Below are 24,073 nucleotides of genomic sequence, written 5' to 3'. Positions count from 1 at the left end.
GATGACTAAGTGGAAGTGGGGGGTGGTGAGTGACCAAGGAAAGGGAAGGAGAGAACTCAAAAGACAATGGGATCAGGGTGAGTGATGATAGCTATTCAACCTCACACCCAAGAAGAAAGGAAAAGATCCTTCGGACCATATGGAATTCAAGGACCAATCTCCAAAATAAAATGGTAGCTACATGTAGAGTTTTGAAATAAATCCCCCCCCCTCCTTGGGCTTTATGCAATGTTGACGATACACTCCTTGAGCAAGACTGCAGCTATGAGAAGATGTCTTGTCCCATTATCTCTTTTACCTTTTGCTCCTTTTCCCTGAGGCCAGAAGAGCTCTATGCCCTGTTAGACTCCACACAGCTGCAAGTTACCATCTTTGAGATGGAGTGTCTGCCTGAAATGGAGCCCCAGGGAATACCTCCTAACAGAACTTCACTTGCTAAATTTGCAGGAGAATCAGGAGGCCACATGGCTCTCTGGGACACAGGAAGTCTAACTTGAAAAATGAAGGATCTGGAGCGTGACAGAGGCAGGTTGGTTGCTAACAACATACTACGATTTGGTCCAAGTTGAGTCTTCCGTCTCGTCTCCAGGGGTGGGCAGCTTTATCACCAAAGTCTGCACCAGGATGTAGGTGGTCTTCTGCAGTCATCCCCGCCAGCACATGGCCTGGGGCATCTATTCTAGCTCTACTCTCTCCATTGCTTCAACTTATTTCTGGGCTATTGCAGACAGAGGGCCGCTCCTTCCGGGACCTCACCTCTTTGACTTTCCTGTGTGTCTCCCAAGGTGCTCCCTCTCCCCTCCCCTCTATCTGCCTTCCTCCCAGTTCCACTCCTCAGCTCAGCAAGGAGGGCGAAGAGGGAGAAACACTGGCGGGCCTGCAGAGGGAAAGGTAGAAGAAACTGGGTGGGAACCAGTCTTCAGGCAGAGAGAAGAGAGGGCTTTAGTCAGCACTGCAGAAAATGCCCAAAGCCTCTCTTGAAAGATTTCCTCAGGTCTCAGGCTGGTGTTTGAGAGGAAAGGGAACTGTTACATGAGAGGTCAAGGCAGGAAGTCAAGAAGGCCTGCTAGGCTCTTTCCCACCGGAAAGCCGTGTTTAGATAAAAGCAACCAGAACATCCTTCCCTACTACCCACACCCTCTGGCACTCCCTCCCACACCCACTGCCCAGGACCCCTGGGAGTGACAAGGGGACTAGGCTGCAGTGATCTCCTCCGCTGCTGGGAGGGCTCACTCAGGGCGTCAAGGTCTTCTGTTGCACTATAACATATCCCATCCAAACACAGGAAATGAGGGAAGGAGTGGGAGCAAGGGGGAGAGCAAGCCAATTTCTCAAATTCTCTGTTTACCTACAGTATTTAATTTTAAGCTATAAATATCATTAGTTCGAACACCCCTGACCAGAGAACATTTGCCATCTCCAAACTACTTGGGGTAAAAAAGATCGAAACGAAACTCAGCCTAGCACAGCAAGTCAATGGGCCCAGAGCACCTCCGGAGAGTCTCTGAATTCCACCATGTGGCTGGCCATGCTTCTCCAGGCTGAGAAGGCTCTGCCTTCTGTACACTCCCCAACCTCCTTTCTCCTGGCCCAGGGGCAGGTCTCAGGGCCTGACATGCATAGCCCTTGGCTTTGCCCCAGGCTACACGCAGCAGGAAGCTCCCCAAAGTTCCTCCCATCAGCTATGGCTCCCACATTGGAGACACTCCCTGGCAACCATTTCAGCTTAACTGATCACTTCCTATCAGTGGCTTTAGTGAACATCTTGGGGACAAGAATATCACAGACATCCCAGTGACCTCTGCATGTGAATCAGTGTCCTGATATGTGCCTTGCCTCAGAGTAGAGGTTCTAGAATTTCAGGGTGCATCAGAATTACACAGAGGGCTTGCTGAAACAGCCGGCTGGGCCCCACCTCCAGTTTTACATTCAGAAGCTCTAGGATAGGGCCCAGGAATCTGCATTTATAACAAGCTCCCATGTGATGCTGATGCTGCTGGTACAGGAACAACACTTAGGGAACCACTGCCTCAGACTCAAGGAGGTCCTCCTGAGCTTTAACCTAAACCTTTCTTTCCAGACATCTCTTTCCTGGAGACAAGGCCCAACCTCTGTGTGCAACTCCATTACCAAAAACAATGGGGTAAAACTGAGGCGATCTCATGATTTCTCGGCACTTCCCTCGGCCACCTGGCCATCTGGACATGCGGTCTCTTCACATGGTCAGGGTCTGGCCGCACTGCTGGTGGGGGCCGGCACACTCGTCCTGGCTGTGTACTTCCGTCCACCTCCCAATTCCTCTGACTCTCCCACGCTGCCTTACCTAGAGGTGTTGAAGGCAAGTGCAGAGGAATGTGGTTTCATCATCCATACCTGGTTTGTTTTGGCTGGGATTTCTACCTGCAGGTTTAAGACTCATGAATGAAATCATCAATAAGCATCCCTAGACGGGAAAAGATTAGCTAAGCAAACACTTGACGCCTACCAGCTGCAGCCCTAGCCGCATGCCAGCTGACATGAGCTCACCCACCTTTCCAGCACCGCTATCCATTCATGTCTGCAGCCAGAGGCCTGTGACCGCCACAGCAGATCACAGGACGAATACTGATATTGCCTATCAGTACAGCAGATCACAGGACGAATACTGATACTGCCTATCACCGGCCATATGCTGGCCATCTGATCTGTACAGAGGATGCAAGGAGACTCCAGTCATGGGAAGAAGTGGACGGAGTGCCCCATCCAGGGCCTCCCTGCAGCAGCTCACCCCAAAACGCGCCTTCCTCCCCTCAGTGACTTCAGCAAAGCCCCTCTGGCCCCTGCAGCCCTTTTGGGGGGGTTGTCCTATTGCTCTGTGGTGCTCACCTCTCCTGGAGCCCTCTGCCTGTGGCTGCCACATTCTGTCATGTACAGGTCCTGAATGTCACTGCCCTTTGACCCTGTGACAATGCTTTCGATGTGCCAGTTTGGCTAGGCTACAGTCCCCAGTTATTCAATCAAAGTAACATGGGTGCTGCTGTGGAGGAAATTTGTTGATGTCATTACAATATATAATGACTTGACATTAAGTAAGGAAGATTATCCTAAATAATCGGGGTGGATTTGATTCAATTAATCAGAAGGCCTTAAGAGCAGATGTGAGAGGGAGAGAGAGAGGGAGGGAAGGAAGGAGCGAGAGAGGGATGGAGGGATGGAGGGAGGAAGGGAGAAAGGGAGGAGGGAGGGAGGGAAGGAGGGAGAGAATGAAAAAGATTCCCCTGAACAGGAGCTTTGGCCCAATGCCTGTGATCATCTTTTCCTGCCTGCCTGCCTGCCTGCCTGCCCTGTGAATTTTCGATTCGCTTATCCAGCCCCCACAACTGTATAAGTCAATTCCTTGAAATACATATACATATACATACATGTATGTGTATCTTCTACTGGCTCTGGTTTGATCAAACCCTGAGATACACAAAACAATGGCCTCCCCAGTGTCTGAGTCCCCTAATACTCAGAACCAGTGAATTCGTTGCTTTAATGGCAAAAAGGACTTAGCAGAAGTGATTACATTTTTTAGAGTAGGAGAATATTCTGGATTATCTGGGTGAGCCCAATGTAATCACAGGATCCTTATAAGAGGGAGGCAGGAGGGTCAGAGTCAGAAACAAAGGTGAGAGGGAGAGAGATTTCAAGATGCTCATCTGCTGACTCTGAGGAGGAAGGAGCCACAAGCCAAGGAAGTAGGTGGCCTCTAGAAGCTAGGAAAGGCAAGGAAACAGATGCTCCACTAAAGCCTCCAGAAGGACCACAGACCTACCAACACCTTGACTGGAGGTCCTCCAGAACCATAAGACAGTAAATTTGTGTTGTTTTAAGCCACTAGGTTTGATGGTGATTTGTTCCAACAGGAGTAAAAAACTAATACAAACGCTGACTCATCCAGGACCTTCCCTTCTTCCCCAGTAGCAATGCCTCCATTCAGCCTACCTCTTTTCCCTCAGCAGGACCACATTGCCTCCTTTTCAGTGTCTCCGAGAGGTGTGTTCTCTGCCTCTCCATAGGAAGTCTCAATTGTCTTGTCTGCTCAGCCCTCCTCCTGAGACCAGCACTGCCCCCTCCTTGTTCTAGAGAAGGGCCCCTATTCAACCACAGGGTTCCAGGAGGAGCCCCCTGTCAGAGGACCCTGCCCTGCCTCAGGGAGGGGCACATGACCCAGAGGAGCCAATCAGAGTCCTGCCCTGGGATTATTTCAAGGTGGAACTAAACAAAGGGTAGCAGGTATGCTGGTTGCTGAGCATGACTCAGCCATGAAGAAGACAGAGGTTTATTGTGTAAGATACTGGCGGTGACATTCAGAGAAAAGTACAGAGGGTAGACAGAGCCCAGCTGGCACTCCAGGCCACCTGCCCATATCTTCGCACATTTTTCTATTTTGGTTCTTGTATTTCTCTTATTAGGAGATCCTAGGGCCTAGATATTGGTCTCTAGTCAGTTTTAGACACTGCAAGCATCTCACAATCTACCATTCTTCTTGCCTTAAAAAAAACTCTTCTTTTTATCAAAGTAGGTAATCTTTTCTTTAGTTGATATTCTCCTGATATATTTTCTTTTGTCCTCTGATTTTCAACTTTTTCTTTTAAACAGCATGTAACTAGGTCCTCTCTCTCTCCCTCCCTTTCTCCCTCCCTCCTTCTCTCTCTCCTTTCTCTCCCTCTCTCTCCCTGTCTCTGTATCAATCCGGTCTGAGATTCTCTAGCTCTGAAACGGTGAGAGTGGTCTGTTTTCATGTGTTGTAATTTCTGACAAATCTAGATTTAATATCTACTTCATTTTATTGTGCTCCTATTTCCATGATGTTTTTTGTTTTTATTTTTGGCCTTTCATTCTCTCTTTTCCAGCCTTCTATTGGTTTATTAGGTTTCAACTTCTTACTCTCTTCTACTTTGGAAAGTATACATTCAATGTCTTTTCTGTTCATGATTACCCATACATTTTTTTTTTTAAAGATTTTATTTATTTGTCAGAGAGAGAGAGCACAAGCAGGGAGAGCTGCAGGCAGAGGGAGAAACAGGCCCCCCACTGATCAAGGAGCCTGATGCGGGACTCGATCCGAGGACCCTGGGATCATGACCTGAGCTGAAGGCAGACGCTTAACCGACTGAGCCACCCGGGTGTCCCCATGATTACTCATACATTTTAACATACATAACTGACTTAACGAAGACTAAAGTTAATTAATTTTTCCACTCTCCTTCCAAACAAGCTAAGGACTTAAGACTTAACTCCAGTTTTCCCTTCTAACTTTTCATATTAATGGTGTGTATTATCCTACTTCAATCTTTTCTGCCCTCCATAAATCATTATTATTTTTGTCTACCTACAATTAATTACTACCACTTTTTGTAACCTAGCCTTTTCTTCTGTGTTTTATTTCTTGCCTTATGAATTTCACCCTTCTTTATTTTAGTGAGGACTCATGATTGGTAAATTCCTTGCTTTTGTTTGAAAAATCTCTAATTTGTCTTCTTGAATTATCTTTTAGTTATAAAATTTGAATTTGGTGCTAATTTTCTCTTAGCATTCTGAAAATCATTCCACTATTGTCTAGTATCTATTATTTATTTTGAGAAGACTGGTGTCGGTCTAATTACTGATCCTTATAAGTAATCTGCAATTTCACCCTAGAGCTCATAAAATATTTCTGTCTTTACTGTTTTGCAATTTCAGTATACTATGTAGAGTGTGCTCTTATTGTAAATTCCTGCCAGAATTTACTGTGCTTTTTTTTATATCGTGGTATAATATATTTTCTCAATTCTGAAAATTCTCTGTCATTTCTTCAATATTGTCTGTCACCTATTCATTCTACTCTCATCTTTGGTACTCATTTCAGACTTTTATTGGACTTCATCCTTAATGTTTCCATATCTCTTGACCAGTCTTTCACAGTTTCCACTTCTTTATTCCTCTGTGCTGTATTCAGGGTGACTTCTTCAATCCTATCTTCCACTTCCAAATTATCATTAAGTGCAGATGTGATTAAGTTAAGGGTTTGAAATTGGGAAATTATCTAATCTGCTATTTAACCATTCACTGAACTTTTACTTTTTATATCTATGTTTTTCATTTCTAGAATTCCCATGTACTTCTCAAAACTGCCCATTCCTTTTTCTATTTCTTTTTACACCTCTTTAAACATTTTAATATGGTTTTATAGTCTCTTTCAGAATGTTCCATTATCTCAAAATCTTCAGGTGCTAATTTTCCTCATTGATATATCTGCTGCCTGTTGCTTACGGTGGATCATTTCCTTGTGTAACTTTTTGTTGTAAACTCTTCTTCCAAGGGCATTGTCTTTTCTTAGGGATTCTGGTTGGTCTAGATTATAGAAACATCCTTCCGGAGTGGTTTTACTCTTTTGTCTACCAGATGGCAAAGAGTTATTGCCAGCCCAAAAATAAATTTTACGCTACTTTATTTGCTTAGAGATTCCCATACCATGTGGATAGTATAAGTTGTTTTCAATTCTATGTGGCACAGACTTGGGGTTATGATTTCTTAGAGGAATTATTTCACCCAGAGGTCCTGTTAGAGATAAGCCTCTTTGCTGTCCCTAGGGTGGTGGGCAGAGTTTAATTAGTACCCTTCTCACCAGGGGGCCAGCTTTACGCATCAGTCTGAGGGCCAACTCCCCATGCCATCTTTGCTCCCTGTGTGATTACTAATACCTAATCTCCATTACGAGTTTCTTTAGGGTTTCTTTACTGGTCTAGTCACACCACACACATTTCTCCCCTCCATCCCTGCTGCAGGGTCAGTTGGTACACTCATTGTTTTGGTGTTCAACTCATTCTTCATTTCTTGCACCTGAAAATTTCACTTTCTTTCTTGCAAGCTTGGCTCCACTTTTAAATATTTGGTGGTGTTCTATTTTATGAAGCATCTCTAGGTATTTATAGTATGAAGTCCCATGTTATGTGAACCTGTCATGTTGATGGAAGCCATAATTCACTATTGGTCTTTATGATCCATCTTATCCTAACTAACCAGAGCCTTTGAAAGATGCACAGCTGTGTTGTCTGATGCACAGCTGTATTCCCCCAAGCAGAGGTTATATATCAGAAGCATGACGATGACTTTTTAGAATCCAGAGCCCGTGGCTGCATATGTATTAAGCAGAATCCAGTTCTATCTCTACCCCCTTCTTCTTCAGAGAACCCAGTTCCATTCCCCCTCGTTTGACACACATTGTAACCATGTTATTTGTGCATCTGCCCACTGTTTATATATCTCTCGAGAGGGCATAGCCCACTCTTTTGTTCATCATTGTATCTTCAATGGTTGATGGTAGGTGATCAATAATAACATGTTGCATGAATGAATGAACAAAATGAATGTATCTCAGGCAGCCATCCTGACCCATTCCTGGCCTCAGAGTTTCGAAAGCCCTGCTGAATACAAAGCTTGCAGAGTGTTATCTTACAAACAGGGGGTAGTTAATCAAGGCTTACCAAATGACTGGGTGAAAACCCACCCAGAATGTCCCCACATCCTCCTGGGTGTAAAAGTCCAGGCTCAGGACCAGACCCCAGGCAGCACTTAGCAGTTCCTGTCCCGGCCTCTATCCTCACTGCCTCTCCCTCAGGCCCACTCTTCCTTCATGGCATGGAGCCCATCAGATACACTCACTTCCCTAAGATGCTTGGCCAAACTTAGGGCTAGATTCCCAAGCTCTGAGCCAGCCACTGGGAGTGGGCACCAGAAGAGCAGAGAGGGAAGTAGAGAAACGCCTCTCAAATCTTCCCAAAGAAGAAAATGTTCCATAGTTTTATCTCTCTTTAAGAATTAAAGTATTGTTGGGGCACCTAGGTGGCTCAGTCGTTTAAGCATCTGCCTTCAGCTCAGGTCATGATCTCAGGGTCCTGGGATGGAGCCCCACATCGGGCTCCCTGCTCAGCGGGGAGTCTACTTCGCCCTCTGCCTCTGCCCCTCCCCCCGCTCATGCTCTCTCTCTCAAATAAATAAAATCTTAAAAAAAAAGAATTAAAGTATTGTTATTTGACTTTATCTCCAACTCTGAGGAGCCATAAGACTCAAATGCAAGAACAAATGTAATAATGCAGTGGGAACAGTGATGGGAACTGGGAATGGTCCCTCTAGAGAACCGCACAGCCCTGCCGGCCATCCTGGCTTCATCTTTGGTCCAGCCTTAGGTACCTGGAGACCAGACACCTCCCATCTTATATGGTATTTCATATCCCACAATGAATATCCAGCAAAGAGGGGGTGTGGGTGTCACCACAGACTTTAGGGCTTTTTAATTGACAGTTTTTTCTAATTATAAGCACAGGACATATTTATCATAGAAAAATGGAAAACACAGAAAGTCACAAAGAAGGAAAACAAAACCATTTGTAGGCTTCTCACACAGAGAACTATCTGTTTAGCTATACCCTCTTCAAGTCTTCTTGTGACTTAAAAATTTGGATCATCTCTACATATAGTTGCCTATCCTACAGCCTCTATTTAGATTATAGAATGAACCCTTCCCCCAAGTTTAAACTATTCTCAAGAAAACTTCAAAAAATAATTTGTAAATATTCCATAGATGGATGTCCCCTGGTGTATTGACTCTCCAGTTTCTAGATATATAAGTCATTTCCTCACTATAAGCTTCTGAGCATTATGAGTCACATAATAAAATGTTGTTCAGCTGACTGGGTTTCCATTTATTCTTTAGGAAGTGTTTCTAAGCCACCTTCAGGCTGGGTCCTTGCGTGCTGTGCGCTGTACAGCTGGAGTATCTGTCTAGCCTTATGAGCATGGGCGAGGGGAAAGAGAGGAAAGCTGAGGAACGAAGACTTTCAGGGCAACCATTGTCAAATTTGGCTTAGGAAAATACAATAATACATACAAATAAGTAGACCTGCTTGTGTCTGATGGTATGAAGGACTGAAGTGCAAAGCTCTGGCTCAGCTGGTTGGGATTTTTTTTTTTAAGGATTTTATTTATTTACTTGAGAGAGAGAGAGCACACATGTGCACACACACACAGGAGCAGGGGGAAGGGCAGAGGGAGAAGCAGGCTCCCCGCTGAGCAAGGAGCCTGATGTGGGACTCAATTCCAGGACCCTGGGATCATGACCTGAGCCGAAGGCAGACGCTTAACCAACTGAGCCCTCCAGGCGCCCCAGCTGGTTGGGATTTGTGGTGGGATGCAGGGAGCAGCCATAGAGGAAGGAGTCGTAAGACAGAGTCCCCAAATACCAGCTTTCTCACTGTGTAATGTGGCAATTCCCATGAGTTGCCTGCCAGTTTCCACTATGAAATGCGGATAGTATGCATCTTGGAGCATGGGAGGTAAGATTTAGTCAGATAGCATTTCTGAAAGGTCCACTTATTATTTCACTAAATTTGGCACATAATAGGTTCCCTCAAATGCATTTGCATTCACAATTTGATATCCATATGCCCCCATATATTTTCCCATATATACACGCCCTAATAAAATATATCCATCTTTGTGAAGATAGCTCAGAAAATCATAACTGTTACTAATAAAAATGTATTGCTGAGGATGGGAATTCTGAATATTTGTGATTTTCAGGCAACCAAAACAGCCTTGTCCCCACTCCTTGTTAGTTTTACATGCTTATATGTTAAGTTTACATGTTGATTCAGTGGGACTGTGCTTTCTTAGGATGCTGAGTACAAAGAAGAAGGAGCCCCCCAGGCTGTGGTGAGCCTAGGAGGACAGTCTCCTGACAGCAGGGGCAATGTGAAATGAAATGGACAACCACAAGGCGCTGTAGGCTCACTTTCCAAGTCAGTGACAAGGTTCAGGGGTGGAGATGGCCCAATAGACAAAGCTGGTTCTATAATAATTTGGCCCTGCCATTTGGGGATGGGAGGGATGTGTGGGGTGTATCCCTGGAGTATATCCCACGGGTATGTTCCTGCTAGCATTAGGTCAGATCCCTCTGTGAGGGTCTCTGATGGGCCCTCTGGTGATAAAGTCAGGATGGAGTCCCCAGTGAGCCTCTTGTCTACTTCCTCCTGAGAGATGTCATCTAGCTGGAGGCCAGAGGATAGACAATGATTTATCCAGGGCTCTTCCAGGCTTGGCATGGACACTCTGTGAAGGCCTGCAGAGTCAGGGGGAAGTGAGAGCTAGCAGTGAGAACAGAGGAAGATTGGGGTAAGGAGGAAGAGTGTGAGAGATGGGCTTGGGCAGGCCTCACAGCTCATGAGGGCATAAATTTGCAGGGCCTGATGGGATGGAGGCCCCCATCATGGGAAGGTCTCTGCTGGTTCCAGGAAACTCAGGGCCCACCAGCCTCCACAAAGCTGGAGGTTCCTTCATGAGTGGTGACCAAACTCCTTGCAGTGACTAGAACCAGCAAGAAAACCTCTGTGATCTGGGACAACAAGAGTCGGGGACCACACATACCCCTTAGCAATGACTAACTTCAGAGTCTGGTTTGGCTTTTAGAGGAGGGTAGTCCAGACCACCTGGCTTTCCATTTCATCTGTGACGAGTAGCTCCCCAGTTAGAGGGACTTATGGGAGAGGGGAGACTGCTTTCTACTGGAAATATCCAGGAGAGTGACCAGGAAGAGGGGGTTCTGCTAGCTTCTCTCTGGGGATGCGTATGGAAGGGCAGGGGCAGATCTCAGCTCAACATAGGAGAGACTTAAAGCCTGTGGTGCTACCAGTTCCTGGACCTGCCTTGTGACGTGGTGAGTTCCCCATTACTAGGGCTATGCAAACAGAGGTAAGGACATCATCAAGAGGATTCCTGCCTCTTTGAGCAGATGATCTTTCTCGTCACATTCAATTTTGAAATTCAATAATTCTATAAGCCAAGAAGCACTATCTTTCTACAGGTCAGTTTTATCATCACTTGTATGGATTCTATATCATGAGATGTTAAAAATGCTTAGGAATCATGATGAGCAACGAAGGCAGGACAGGGTAGGAGGACTTCTGCATACAAATAAGAAGGAGTAATGGGGCTTGTTGCTCCATGAGCCCCACCACCAGTGTCCTGGTTCCTCCTCGTCTTCTCTCTGGATGAATACAATCCCTTCCTGCCATAGATCCTTGCAGTTTATTTCCATCACCGGACACCATCCCTGACCCTCCATCGGTGGCTCCTCTGCCCCACGGTCAAGGTGGAAGTCCATTCTTGTACAATGTCACAGCAAAGGAGGCAGTAAGGTGACCAACTTGTCCCAACCTGTCCAGAACTTCTCCAGTTTTAAAACTGAAAGTCCTGTGTCCCAGAAACTGCCTCAGTCCTGGGCAAAATGAGGCCGGTGGACATGTTGAGAGGCAGGGAATTTACAGACTCTTGTTTCTTGGAAGCTTGGGAGCCTCTTAGGGAGCCAAGTGCAAACAGTAATACCTGGTACAGAGCCTCACGTGGTGGACGCTCAGTAAAGGCTTATGAGTGAGTGAGCCCCAGACTCCTGCACCAATGCTTAGCTCCTGCCACTTCCCTCAAATACACTGAGAAGCAAAGGCAAAGCAGAAAGTTTTCAAAAGGGCCTGAGGCACAAGACAGGAAGGATGTAAAAGAGACTGAGAAAATGGTCATTTTAATCCCATCCTGGGCACCTGGGTGGCTCAGTCGGTTAAGCGTCTGCTTTTGGCTCAAGTCATGATCCCAGGGTCCTGGGCCTGAGTCCCGCATCAGTCTCCCTGCTCAGCAGGGAGTCTGCTTCTCCCTCTGCCTCTGCCCCTCCCCCCGGCTCATGCGCTCTCTTGCATGCGCACACTCTCTCTCTCTTAAATAAATAAATAAAATCTTTAAAAAAAAAATTTCATCCTGCAAACTCATTGGCAGCCCATTATGCAGGGCAAGGGTGACTCGGGAAGCCTGCTGTCCTCCCCACCCTTCCGTTCTGCCACTATCCTTTTCCTCCAAGCCCACAGGGACCTCAGTACATTCTCTAGCTGGCTCATCTCCTGGGTGTCCCACAGGGATCGGCCCAGGAATTGTCTGACATTCACACCCCGTATATGTCCTACTTAAACTTTCTAGGTACCGTTCCCTCTGGCTTAACAAGCTGGCTGGGTGAACTAACTGGATAAACTAGTTCTGACTTGAGGTTTACCTGTGTTGTGTTTCCCAAACTTGGTATGCTTTACCTGGGAGTCACATTTGGGAGACACGAGCTAGACATGGCACAGCTTCCTAGAGCATCAATGTTACTCCAAGATTTGGGGGAAAATACAACATATTCGGAAACACATAGCTATACTGTGGAGGAAAATATAAAATTCACTTGATTTTAAGATAAAACATAAAATATCCCAGAAATGTAATACTTGTGGTTCATCCACTCATCCTCTTGTCTACCCCTGTGTGGAAACCTGTTCACTCTCTCCTAGAATTCAGGGCATCTTGGTGGGGCGGCTGGACAAACACTGGCTTGTTGCAGCCCTCCCTAATGACATCTGCATTTTAGCTGAGGCCTTCTGTGCTCTAGGCCAGCATCTCCCAGGGGTGTTAGATGGAACATTCTTCGGAACATAAGTAGGTATTACTGATGTTTGACTAAACAAAATGAAACTTGTTATCAGAACTCCCAGATTCCTACAGGACTCAGGTGCACACTAAATGTCTACCAAAGGGTTGGTGTGCCTACTTTCTGGGAGGCGGGGGGGGACGGGGGAAGGGGACGCAGGCAGCCCTGTGGGGAGCCAGCACCAATGCTGGCCAGACTGAATGTCCCCCACTTCATTTGGGGTTAGTGTCCCAGGATGGTGCTCCTCCCTCCAGCCATGCCAGAGCCTCCAGCATTTCCCTGGAGCCTCCTGAGCATCTTGTTCAACAGGGCAAAGAGGCTGGGAGGACTTGCTCTGGGAGAGGGCTACTCATTGGAGTATCTACCCATCCTTCAACCCACGGTGCAGCCTGACACTCCCTGCCTTGGTTTTGTTCCCCACCCTGATCAAATGTAATCCATCCCAAACAGGAGGACACACCCAGGGAATCAAGGTCCTCTAAACTGAGAGAGCTGGGGCTTGATCAAAGACAACAAGCCAGTCTGCACCCTCCACTTCCGCCAGGTTTCATAGCAGGTCTCCCAGCAAAGCTCAGACCCAAATGGCCCTGCTCCCAGTCTCATCTCCATCAGCAACTGAACAGCATGAGATGAGAATCTGAGAACTTGCAAGGACCTCAGAGATCACGGAGCTCAGGTCCAAATGTTCATGGATGAGAGAATACAGAACTGAGAGGCATTCTGTGGCCATGGGAAGAAGAGGGCTGGGGAGTGAGCTGACCCTGAGAGGGAATTCCTGCTTGCTATTTACTGGACAGGTGGTCTTGAATGAGCCTCCATTTCCTCAAGTGTGAAATAGAGATGCTGAAACCTCCCTTGCAAGGCTGTTGTGGAGAATAAAAAAGGTTTAGGATCATAGATTAACAAATCAAGTTCAAAGGAAAAGACTCTTCAGCTAAGCCCAGAAGAAAAGCTGGAGCACAGAGATACATAAAATCCCATCCAGTTACTAAAAGCAAGCTTTAAATTTGTCTTTAAATCTTCCTAAAAGACAAAGTAGAAGGGAAACTGAATGGGTTATAAAATATGGTAACCATAAGATAAACACATACCACTGCAGACAAAAAAAATCAAGCTTCTACCTGACATCAAGACTTGCTGAATAGCTACAGTAATCAAGACAGTGTGGTATTGGCAGAGAGATATACATATCCATCAATGAAACAGAACAGAAAACCCAGAATAAATCCACACAAGCATGGCCAACTGGCTTTTGACAAAGGAGCAAAGGCAATTCAATAGAGAAAGGATAGTCTTCTCAACATATGGTGCAGGAGCAATTGGATAGCTATAAACAAAAAAAAAAAAAAAAAAAAAGAACCTCACACCTCTACAAAAATGAACTCAAAATGGATCATAGATTTAAATGCAAGGTTATATAACTTTTAGAAAAAGATATAGGAGAAAACTTTCAGGGACTAGGTTTGATGAGCAGTTCTTAGACATACACCAAAAGCAGGATCCAGAAAATTAAAAATCGATATATTAGATTTCATCAGAATCCAAACATTTTTTTCTATAAAAGACCCAGTTAAGAGAATAAAAAGATAAGCTACAGACAGGGAGAAAATATTTGCAAACCATATGCCTAACAAAGGACTTGTATCTCATATATATAAGGAACTCTCAAAACAATAGTAAAAATTCTGATTAGACAAAGGACAAACTATACAAGCAGACATTTCAATGAAGAGCACATACACATGACAAATAAGCACATGAAAAGATGTTCAACATCACTAGCTATTAAGGAAATGCCAATGAAGACCATGCCAAGATGTTACTATAAACCTATTGGAATGGCTAAAATAAAAAGTAGTGACAACATCAAATGCTGGCAAAGATGTAGAGAAACTGGATCTCTCTTACATTGCTGGTGCAAATGTAAAATTGTATGGCCACTTTGGAAAAAAGTTGGGCAGTTTCTTAAAAAAAAAAAAAAAATCAACATGCAACTACCATCCAACCCAGCAAATGCACTCCTGGGCATTTACTCCAAAGAAATGAAAATTTTTGTCTACCCCAAAACCTGTACATGATTGTCCATAGCAGCTTTACTTGTAATAGCCCCAAACTGGAAACAACCCAAATGTCCCTCAATAAGTGAATGTTTAGGCCAATCATAGGACATCCATACCATGGAATACAACTCAGCAATAAAAAGGAACAAACTATTGATACAAGCAACATCCTGGACGGGTCTCAAGGGTATTATGTTGAACGAGAAAAGCCAATCTCAAATGGTTACATAGTGCATTATTCCATTTATGTAACATTCTCAAAATGACAAATGATCGTGTTGGAGAACAGATTTGGGGTTGTGATAGGAGGCAGGCAGAAGGGGGTGGGCATGACTCCAGAGGAGTAGCACAACAGAGATCTTGGTGGTGACGGAAATAGTTCTGTGTCTTGAGGCAGTAGGGTGGTGGTTCCATGAATCCAAACGTGTGACAAAATGGCATGAAAATACACACACACATTATAGCAATGTCCAGTCCCTGCTTTTGGTATTATAGTGCAGAATTAAGACAGAACCACTGCGAGAAACTGGGTGAGGGGTGCACAGCACCTCTCCACACTATTTTTCCTATGAATAGATGATTGTTTCAAAATAAGAAGTTTTTTAAAAACTCAAAATAAATCAAGCTTTGTCTGGTACTAAGAACTCAGCTTTCTCCCATAGCCCCTCAAAAGGAGCCCCCAAGGACCATGGTGACAACCCATCTGTGCTGGTCCTGTGGGGTACAGACAAGTGTAAATTCACATAGCTATTTCTTTATGTCCTTGTTCAACAGACACTGAGAGTGCAATGCCCAAGTACACGGTCATGAACTTATGATATAAAATGGGGGCCACTGCCCGGGAGCGTCCCAAGCTTCTTAGCTTCACCATGCCCAAGCTCTCTGGCTTCAGCACATAACTGGAGCTCTCCACAGGCCAGAAACTGGGGTGAAGCAAGGGCTGGAGGTGGTTAAACCCTTGGGAGGGGATAAAACCAAGCAGGGGTGTGAAGAGGGAGAACAAGGAGGAATGAGGTCTGCACTGGGAACCACCCACATTCTTCCGCATTTCACAAACAGAGCAAAAGAAGGTGAGGGGAAGCCATGCTCCCAACCCAGCATCCCAACATCATATCTGGATCTCCTAGAATGGAAGCAAAGTCACTGTCACAGACAAAAGAGAATGATCAGAAAGAGATAAGATCAGCGATCCATATTGTGAGACATAAATCAGTCTTCCCTTTGTTCTGTGGCAGTATAGGTCCCAATTCATCACCAGGAGAAGGGCGTTGAGCATCATCACAGGAGAAAAGGGTCTGAGTGACCTGTGACCCCCACCCAACCAGTTCCTATTGTTCTCCCCTCCCCACACCCCCATATATAAGCAGGGCAAGCCAAGCCCTCTCAGGGCATATAGATAAATGTTGTCCTCAACATCAGAGAAATACCCACCAGCCCTGGGGCAGGAGGAGTGGGCACCTCTTAATCCATGAGGCCAGTTAAGGAATTCTTTGGCCCCAGGGATTCTTTTGAGAGTGTTTTCCCCAAGCATGAATAGTCAGGTTGGTGGGATATAGCCCTTTCCTCTGGAAACCAAGAGGTTAAGCCCAAGAGATTAAGCCCAAGATGTCTCCCCACATTTGGGGGTCAGAGGCCTTAGGAAGTTATAGACACAGGCCAGGATAAAGTACCTCTCCCTCAATTTTGGACCTCCCTCCCAGGTCAGAGGTCACTGGGCCACATAGGCCAAGCTGTGAGATCTGTCCGTCCCTTTCTTCCCACTGTGTATCCCATGCCCTCCATCCCCACTGGACTCTCCCTCACTGACAGGATATACACTATTTCCCTGCGCTGGGGCCTGAGGTGTGGGAGTTCCTGAAATTTGGGCAGCAATTACCAATGGTCTACTCCTTTTATAAGATAACCTCAGTTTGGTCCCCCAAATTTCATTTTAAGAAGAAACAGATCTCTTTGAGGCTGCCAGGATGCGTTAGCCACAAAGGCTCTCTCTCCTGTCTCCCCACCCCTACCCCCATAATCGATGAATGAATCTGTTTTTAATTTAGAGTTCTGGATGTTGAACTGTTCTCTCTGACAATGACTAGTGAGCATGTCTTCTGCTTCTTAAGAATCCTGTAGCCAGAGGCAATACAGACTGTCTCCAGAATAAATACAATTGTATTTACTCCTACAGGAGAGAGTACAAAAACCTCACCCGTGAGAGTCACCAGGCTCTTTAGGGAGCGTTGTGAAGAGTAAAAAGGTATGATGAGCTTGTTACTGACTGGGGACATCCATCCTATAGCCATGACAGCGACCCCTGCTCCCAGTTGGGATGTGTGTGTCAGCAGGGCCTGAAGAAAGCACTGACCCCTAGGAACAAGCATACCTCCAGTATCCCTGAGTGCTCAACCAAGATTGAGCAGCACTGTGTGGTGGTTAGTCTCTGACCCTGGGGTCTCCCATACCTGGTTCCTCGACACTCCACCCCTGTCTGGCTATGTGTCCACACCTCACTAAGCCTTGTTTTCCTCATCATTAATGGGGACAGTAATAGTATCCACTAGATAGAGTCGTAATGAGGATTAATTATGGGTGGAATATATCCAAAATTCTTGGTACATCCAGATAGCTCCATTAGTGTTAGCTACTATTACGTCTATTTTGGACATTAACTGTAGTTTCTCTTAATTATTAACTATGCCTCATGTGAGGCATAATTGGTGGAACAACAGATCCTAAATGGTGTTTAAACGTGCATCCTGTTTGTTGAGGCAAACTGACATCTTATTGATGCCAGTCCTGGAGAGTCCTACATGGTTTACAAAACCGGTTTCCTGTGCCTCATCCCACATAATCCTTAAGGAGCCCCCATGAGGTGGGGATCATTCATAGTACCTGTTTTTTGTTTGTTGCTGTTGTTTTAATATAAGAACTCTGATGCCCAGGAAAGGTGAGAAATGCCCCCATGTGTTAGTTAGTAAGAGGTTAGACTGACTTGGATCTACATCTTGTGGCCTCATCCCCTTCCCCTAAACCATATGGTTGGCAGGAATGTCATAAAGCCAATTAGTTAGTCTGTCCCAGGAAAAGAATGGGTCCTTAGGTTGGGTGTCCCCTGTTAGCCCCCATGTCACACATGTTCACAAGACACATGCAGTCCATCACCTATTGGGAGAGAATGCAGAGCAATCACCCAACCTCTCATTGGGAGGAGGGAATCTCCCAGCAAATCGCAATTCCCCAGACAACCATTACTGTCCTCTGGAAGAAAAGGCTTATATGAGTTTAATTAATGGAATTCCAGGCCCCAGATTTGCCTTGAGATATCCAAATTGTTCCTGGTTTCAGGCTGATTAAGAGAAGCTAAGTGGAAGTCTCTCTAAACTCTGGTTTCAGAGTTACTATGGATCAGTGGAGGTAATAATTAAGAGAATCTGATTTTTAGAGTTAAGAAAAACTCTTAACTGGTATGAACCTTTAGGAGGCCAACTGGCCTGGGTCCAGGCCTCAGGCATGTGTGGTTAAATCATCAACATATGATACATAATCTCATTTTTATAGATCTTCAAAGAAACTGTGGCCATAAACTCATTTTAGGGACTCAGGGCAGGTCTAGATGGATCAATCTCATGGGGGGTGACCCTCACTGTCAGAAAACTCTTCTGGGACAAGCTACCCCTGTTGCCCTTGTTGGTGAAATAGGGAGATGTGCCCCCACCCTGACTCTCTCCTGGGCCTCTTCCTTTTCGGACCACCCAGCTGCTGCTCCCACCCTTTCCTCCCAATCCCTAATTTATAAACACCAAATTTTCTACAGTTCTCTGCTGAAACTTCTCCAAGACTCTTTTGAATGGTGGGACCAAAACCACACACAGTTCTCATCCAGGTCTGGCCAAAGGTGAGGCAATTTGAGGACTATCTGAAACTATCTCAAAATTTCTGTGCCTTATTTACATCCAACCATGGAATCAACTCAGCCTTTATTTATTGTGGTGTGGGGCCAGAGCAGAAGCAGAAGTGGGGATCCCAGCTCCACTGTTAACAATATGAGTAAGTATACGGGTGGGATTCACTGTGACCTCCAGATCTCTTTCTGGTGAACACTCACATAATCAGTCCACAGAGCACCTCTCCCCCATCCTCCCGTTAATTGCACCACTGGAGGCTTTACCTAGCCCCATCTGACTGTATGATTGTTGGACAGAACCTCTCTGGACCATCCTCCCTCCCCGCAACTACCCTCAAGGAGCCTTAATGTGGGCTCTGCAGTCTTCACCACAGCAGCTCTGCCCTCGCAGGAGGTGCATCTCTCAGTTGTTTCTGCCCAGGCAGAACCAGCAAAAGAGCCTGAGTGTGGATTCAACTATTCCAGGTCCCCCTGGACGTGTGAGGAAGTGGTGAGCATTCCCCATCCCCCTGGGGACGAGAGTGTCCTCACCCCTCGGCCACCTACACCCCATCTTCACCCATTCCCAACAACTCGCCAGGACAGAGGCACCTGCTCCGGTGTTACGGACACACTGCGAGGGCCTGCCGCTTTCCTGGGGCCATTTCCAGACCAGGAAGCACGCTGTGTTGGTTGCCAACCCCCGGGAGGGAGTTCTGAACTTTGCAGGCAGCAGCGCGGAGAGGTAGCAGAGCCCAGGCGCTGCAGCTTTTGGGGAAGGAGAACGTCCCCTCTGCCACCCACCCCAGGATGAGTTAGGCTCTGACCCCCATCTCAGGGGAACCACAGCCTGTCATCTCCCGGCACCTCCAAACCCACCCCTTCCCCAAGTTAACTGCCCGCAGGAGACCGAAAAAGTCCCCCGCGAGATGTTCTTTTTCAGTCAAAGGGCAGGACACCACCTGAGAAGAGTTGAGCGTGAGAGCGCGCGCAGCACACGGAGACACGCACACAGCCGCCCAGCACGAGATCTTCCGTCGGGGCGCCCCTCGCCCGCCGCCAGGCCCCCGGGGATGCGTCCCTGAGCGCGGCACCGAGGGCTGAGGGGAAGCCCCGGCGCCTCGGCGTCCCCCTCGGGCTCCGCAGCACCGACGGACGCCGGAGCCCGCCGAAGGTTCGCCCGGCGCCGCTCGGGCCCCGACGGTCGCGGGTTCTGCGCTCACCTTAATGTTGCTGAAGACAGAGCGGGGACAGCGGCCAGCTCGGCCGGAAGAGGCGTCGCTGCCCCGGGGCGCGCCGGGCTCGGGCCAGAGCCCCATGGTGGCGACCCCGGCGGGGCGGGACGGCAGCAGCGGCACTCCGGCGGCAGGGCTCGGGCGGGTGGCGGGGCGAGCAGGGGCCGGGCGCCTCGGGCTGGGGCGGCCGCGCGGGTGGCTGGTGAGAGCGGCCGCGGCCGCCGGAGGAGGTTCGCAGCGCGGAGACTGCGCGAGCGAGTGCGCGCCCAGAAGTTTTTAAGTGGCAGCCGCCGTCGCCGATGATGAAACGCGCTCTCCCTCCTCCCTCTTCTCCTCGGCTGTCGAAGGCGCTGAGAGCCCCCGCCCCCGCCCCCGCCGCGGCCGCCCCCTCAGACAGGTGTGACGCAGCGGCGGACCGCGCGTGACCTCGCTCCGCGCCCGGGGTCGTCTCTGCTCCCGGAGCCCGGCTTGGACCCGCGAGGCTTGACCGCCCCGGAGAAGGTCCCCCGGCTGGGCGGCGGGGGGCGGCGGGCCCCGGGGAGAGGGAGGTAGCGGCTGGAGGAGCAGGAGCCGGCAGGGGGGTGGGGGCGGCCTGGAGGGCTGGCGGGGCGGGGCGGGGGGTGCAGCGGGGACCGACAGGCGGGCGACTGGAGGGGACCGGAGAAGAGGTTGGCAGGGCTTCGGGGGCAGGAGAACCGAGATGGGCTGGAGGGGCCAACGGGAGCCAGGGGGCTTGACGGGGCGCCGAATTTTCAAGAGGAGAGGGGTGCCGCGGCGCTCCTCCCGACGCCCTCGGGGAGATTTACGGAGCGGGTCTCTGCTTGTTTGCACTCGCCGAAAACCTGGGCTCTCAGTTCCGGTGATGGCTCCGAGACTCGCTGAGGCTGTTTGTGTCGAGGACTGATTTATATTTAAACTGCTCTTTGCGCTGGAGAGGGGGCCGCCCCGGGCGAACTCTCTGGACCTGAGCCAGGGTAAACTGCAGGCGCTGTCAAGTGTCAGCATGGCTGGGTCTGGCCTGAAGTACTGCGGCCAAGAGAGAGGGCCCCCCGTGGACATAAGGGACGCACCCCACTGACCTTCTCAGGGCTGGAATAGAACAGCGGCTTTATTTCCTCCCCCCTCCCCAAGATTTTTTCCACCAGGATTCCTACTGCAGAGAAGAGAAAGAAGGTGAGGCTTTTCAAGACAAGGAGAAGAAAGTTATGCCAAAAGTAGCTGCAGTAAGGAATCCAATTCTGGAGGTATTTTTCCAGCTCCCTAATTCCTGTAGTCCTGTGCAGGCCCACTCAACTGCCAGGAAAAGCACAAGCCCAGCTTCAATACCTGGGAAATTTGGATAAGACAAAGACCCACAGGACAAAGCCTTTCTGGGCCTGGTCTGGGCTGTCCTCTGTCTGTGGGCTTCCCCTATCCACCTGCGGTCCAAGAACCCTGGACACAACAGCATGTGGTGCTGGAAGAAAAGCCATTGGACAGTGGGCAGCCTCTGGCCACTTCACTCACCCACAGAGTAAAGGGCATCTAGAGAGGCTTCCCAGAGCCCTGCAGCATCCTCAGACCCAAAACAGGCAGGAAACTCCAAGTCACCAGTCTACCCTTTGAGAGAACTTGGAACACAAGGACATCTGCCACCCAGAGCATTCAATGCACGCTGCAGTACCCATGGTGTATTGTGCCAGGCATTCTGTTGGGTGTCCAAATGCGTGATTCCTTAGAACCCCAGCATTAGTCCAACAGTTATAGGTACTGATACAATTTGGATTTTACAGATGATGATGCTAGAGAGGTCAACTAAAAAAAAAAAAAAAAAATGACTGAAAGACACACAGCTAGTAAGTGATGGAGCTAGAACCCAAACCCAGCTCGGCCTGACTCCAAAGCCCAGACTTGGAGCACTGTGCCCTTTGAAAAGTTATCTAGTCCAGCAGCCTCATTTCACATGAGAAGAGAAAGAAGAGAGCATTTCATTTCATTCAGAGCAGAGAAGGCCCTGGTCACAGGCACACTGGGCCTGCGATGCCTGGAGCTTCTTCCTCAAACCCTGAGTGAGGCCTTGTCATGGTCCTCTGATAGAAACCCAGGGAGAGTCATCTTCTCCAACCCTCATTTTATCCTACTCCATTAATCTTGCCCTCTGCCTGCTGTCAGGACCAGCATCATCTCCAAAGGAAAGGCCTATTCAGAAATGCTCACCAACGGTCATTTGCTTTTATCTGCCCTTACAATTAGCTAAATGTAATGGAGACCTGACCAAAGTGGCTTCAATGAGATTTATTTGTCTCGTAGTAAGAAGCCTGATAGTAGTAGTCCAGGGGTCATGACCTAGGCCCCGAAGGATTCCTTAGAGTGTGGCGAGCTCATTGTCACAAGATAGCCGCTCCACCTCCAGCCTCTTCTCTTAATTCCAAGAAGGAAGTGGAAGACAGGAAACAGGAAGGGGTTGTGCTCACAGCGGGGAAGCAGATCTCTCCCAAGCACACTTAGCTACTTTTTCTTAAGTCCTGTTGGCCAAGACTAGGCCACATGGCTACCCTCTGCGAAGGAGACTAGGAAATGTAGTTTATGTTATTGCTATCTCCTGAACAAAATTGGGGTTATGTTAGGGAAAAAGGGAGAAAGGATATAGTGTATTCAACTTTCAATGTCTGCACAAAGAGTAACCATTTCCTAAAAGCACCCCAGGGTCTGTTTCTAAGATCCTTCCCAAATCCTTTGATTTCAGCAAATATTTCTTAGCACCATAGAAAAATAAAGCACAAGGACAGTTGCTGACTTCAAAGACTCCATGGTCTCAGGTGGGGAGCAAGAAGAGAAAGCATTATTGTGTTGTAGAAAGAGAGCATAGCTCTCTGTCATGCACAGCTGTTATAGGGGCACAGAAGAGGGGCCCTAACTCATTCTGGGGCAGTAGGAAGGCTTCCTGGAAGAAGGGAGCCTCAAGCTGAGGCCTAGGGACTAGAAGGATTGGGATGGTTGGGGTGAAGGAAGGTAAACCTATCTGCTCCATGGTTTCAGTCCTGTTGGAGACCCAGGGACAGTGGGAATGTGTGGTACAGAGGCTGGAACATTGAGTGGCTTGCTCTGAAGTGTGGGCCTTATCCCCAACACAGTGGGGACCACTGAAGGCTTCTGGACAGGGGGTGCCCTGGGCAGATTTGCATTTTACAGAGACCTCTCTGGCAGCTGGGTAGGAGTGCAATGGGGCGTTCTGTGGAACCCCAGGAGCCATGATAAAGGTGTGTTCTGTGGCAGTGGGGATGTTGTGCGGGGGAGAGAAAGATGCGAGAGACATTGACAGGACATGGCACCCAGGTGTTAGTGAGGGAATGTTACTCCCAAGATCTGGCTTGCATTAGTGATGCCAACCCCTGGTGGAGAGAACCCAGAAAGAGCAGCAGCTGTTGGGGGGATGCAGGACCCCTCTGGGCTCATTTTGAGTTCAAACTGCCTGGAGTACATGCAGGTCTAGAAGCCCTGCAGAGAGGTATATGGGTCCAGTGCTCAGGGTGGGTGCTGAGCTAGAGATCAGGTCTTGGACATCCCACATGCAGGCGGTGGGTAAGCCCTGGGAACAGATGAGTCTCCCAGTGAGAATGTGTTGACAAGAAGTAGGTCCACGACTGACCACAGCCACATTCAGGGGTGGCACAGGGGATGGAGCCAGCAAAGGAGACAGAGGGGAGAACCCAGCATGCAGGGTAGAAAGCCAGCCGAGACGTGGTGTTTCAAAGAGAAGGTCAGGAACACATCCAGGTTGTGGAGGAGGGAAGATAAGACCTAAGAATGGCCAATGGGCTGGCAACAGGCTGGCGTTGAAGACCTTGGCAAGAGTGTTTCCGGTGGGTAGTTTGTGCAGAGGTCAGATTATGTGTGTTGCAGAGGAACTGGAAAGGGGCTATCAGCAGCTTTTCCAGGGTTGCAGAGGGAAGAAAGAGAGGGGAGAGCTTTGGGCTCTCCCCTCTGCCTGAATCTCCTGCTTTCTCCGTTCTCATGCTGGACCAGTTGCATGTTCACACCTCCGGGCTTTTGCTCATTCTGTTCCCCTGCCGGCCGCATAGTGCTTGGCTTCTACCCTTCAAGAGCAGCTCCTGTTACTACCTTTCTGGGCCACCATAGCAGGAGTAGAAACATGCCTTGCATGGTGCAGACCTGTCACATACATCATCCCTTGTCTCTCAAGAAACTAGATGTCACTATCCCCACTTTACAGATGAATAAACTCCGGCTCAGGGTTCTTCCCTAGCACATACAATGTGTCTCTGCCTTTATTATCACCAGTGACAGTAGGGACAATACATGTGGTGGCTAAGGGCGCAGACCTTACAGTCAGACGTAGATGCTGACCACCCTTCTCTTCAGCTGGGTTACCTCAGATGGCCTGCTTAACCTCCCAGCT

General features: G+C 48.1%; 1 protein-coding gene across 1 annotated transcript in view; it reads right to left on the bottom strand.

Annotated features, from left to right (window-relative positions):
* SLCO2A1 (solute carrier organic anion transporter family member 2A1) overlaps positions 1-19,758 on the bottom strand; it is an 82,436-nt gene extending 62,678 nt beyond the window's left edge. Inside the window, exon 1 of the mRNA XM_021678702.1 lies at positions 19,663-19,758. Coding sequence (XP_021534377.1) covers positions 19,663-19,758 — 96 coding nt within the window. The remainder of the gene's footprint in view (positions 1-19,662) is intronic.
* Between the last annotated feature and the right edge of the window lie 4,315 nt (positions 19,759-24,073).

Source organism: Neomonachus schauinslandi, chromosome 1, assembly GCF_002201575.2.
Source record: "Neomonachus schauinslandi chromosome 1, ASM220157v2, whole genome shotgun sequence".
In the NCBI taxonomy this organism is placed as follows: Eukaryota; Metazoa; Chordata; class Mammalia; order Carnivora; family Phocidae; genus Neomonachus; species Neomonachus schauinslandi.
Note: the sequence above shows the minus strand (reverse complement) of the source record. Positions and strands in the feature narration are given on the sequence as shown.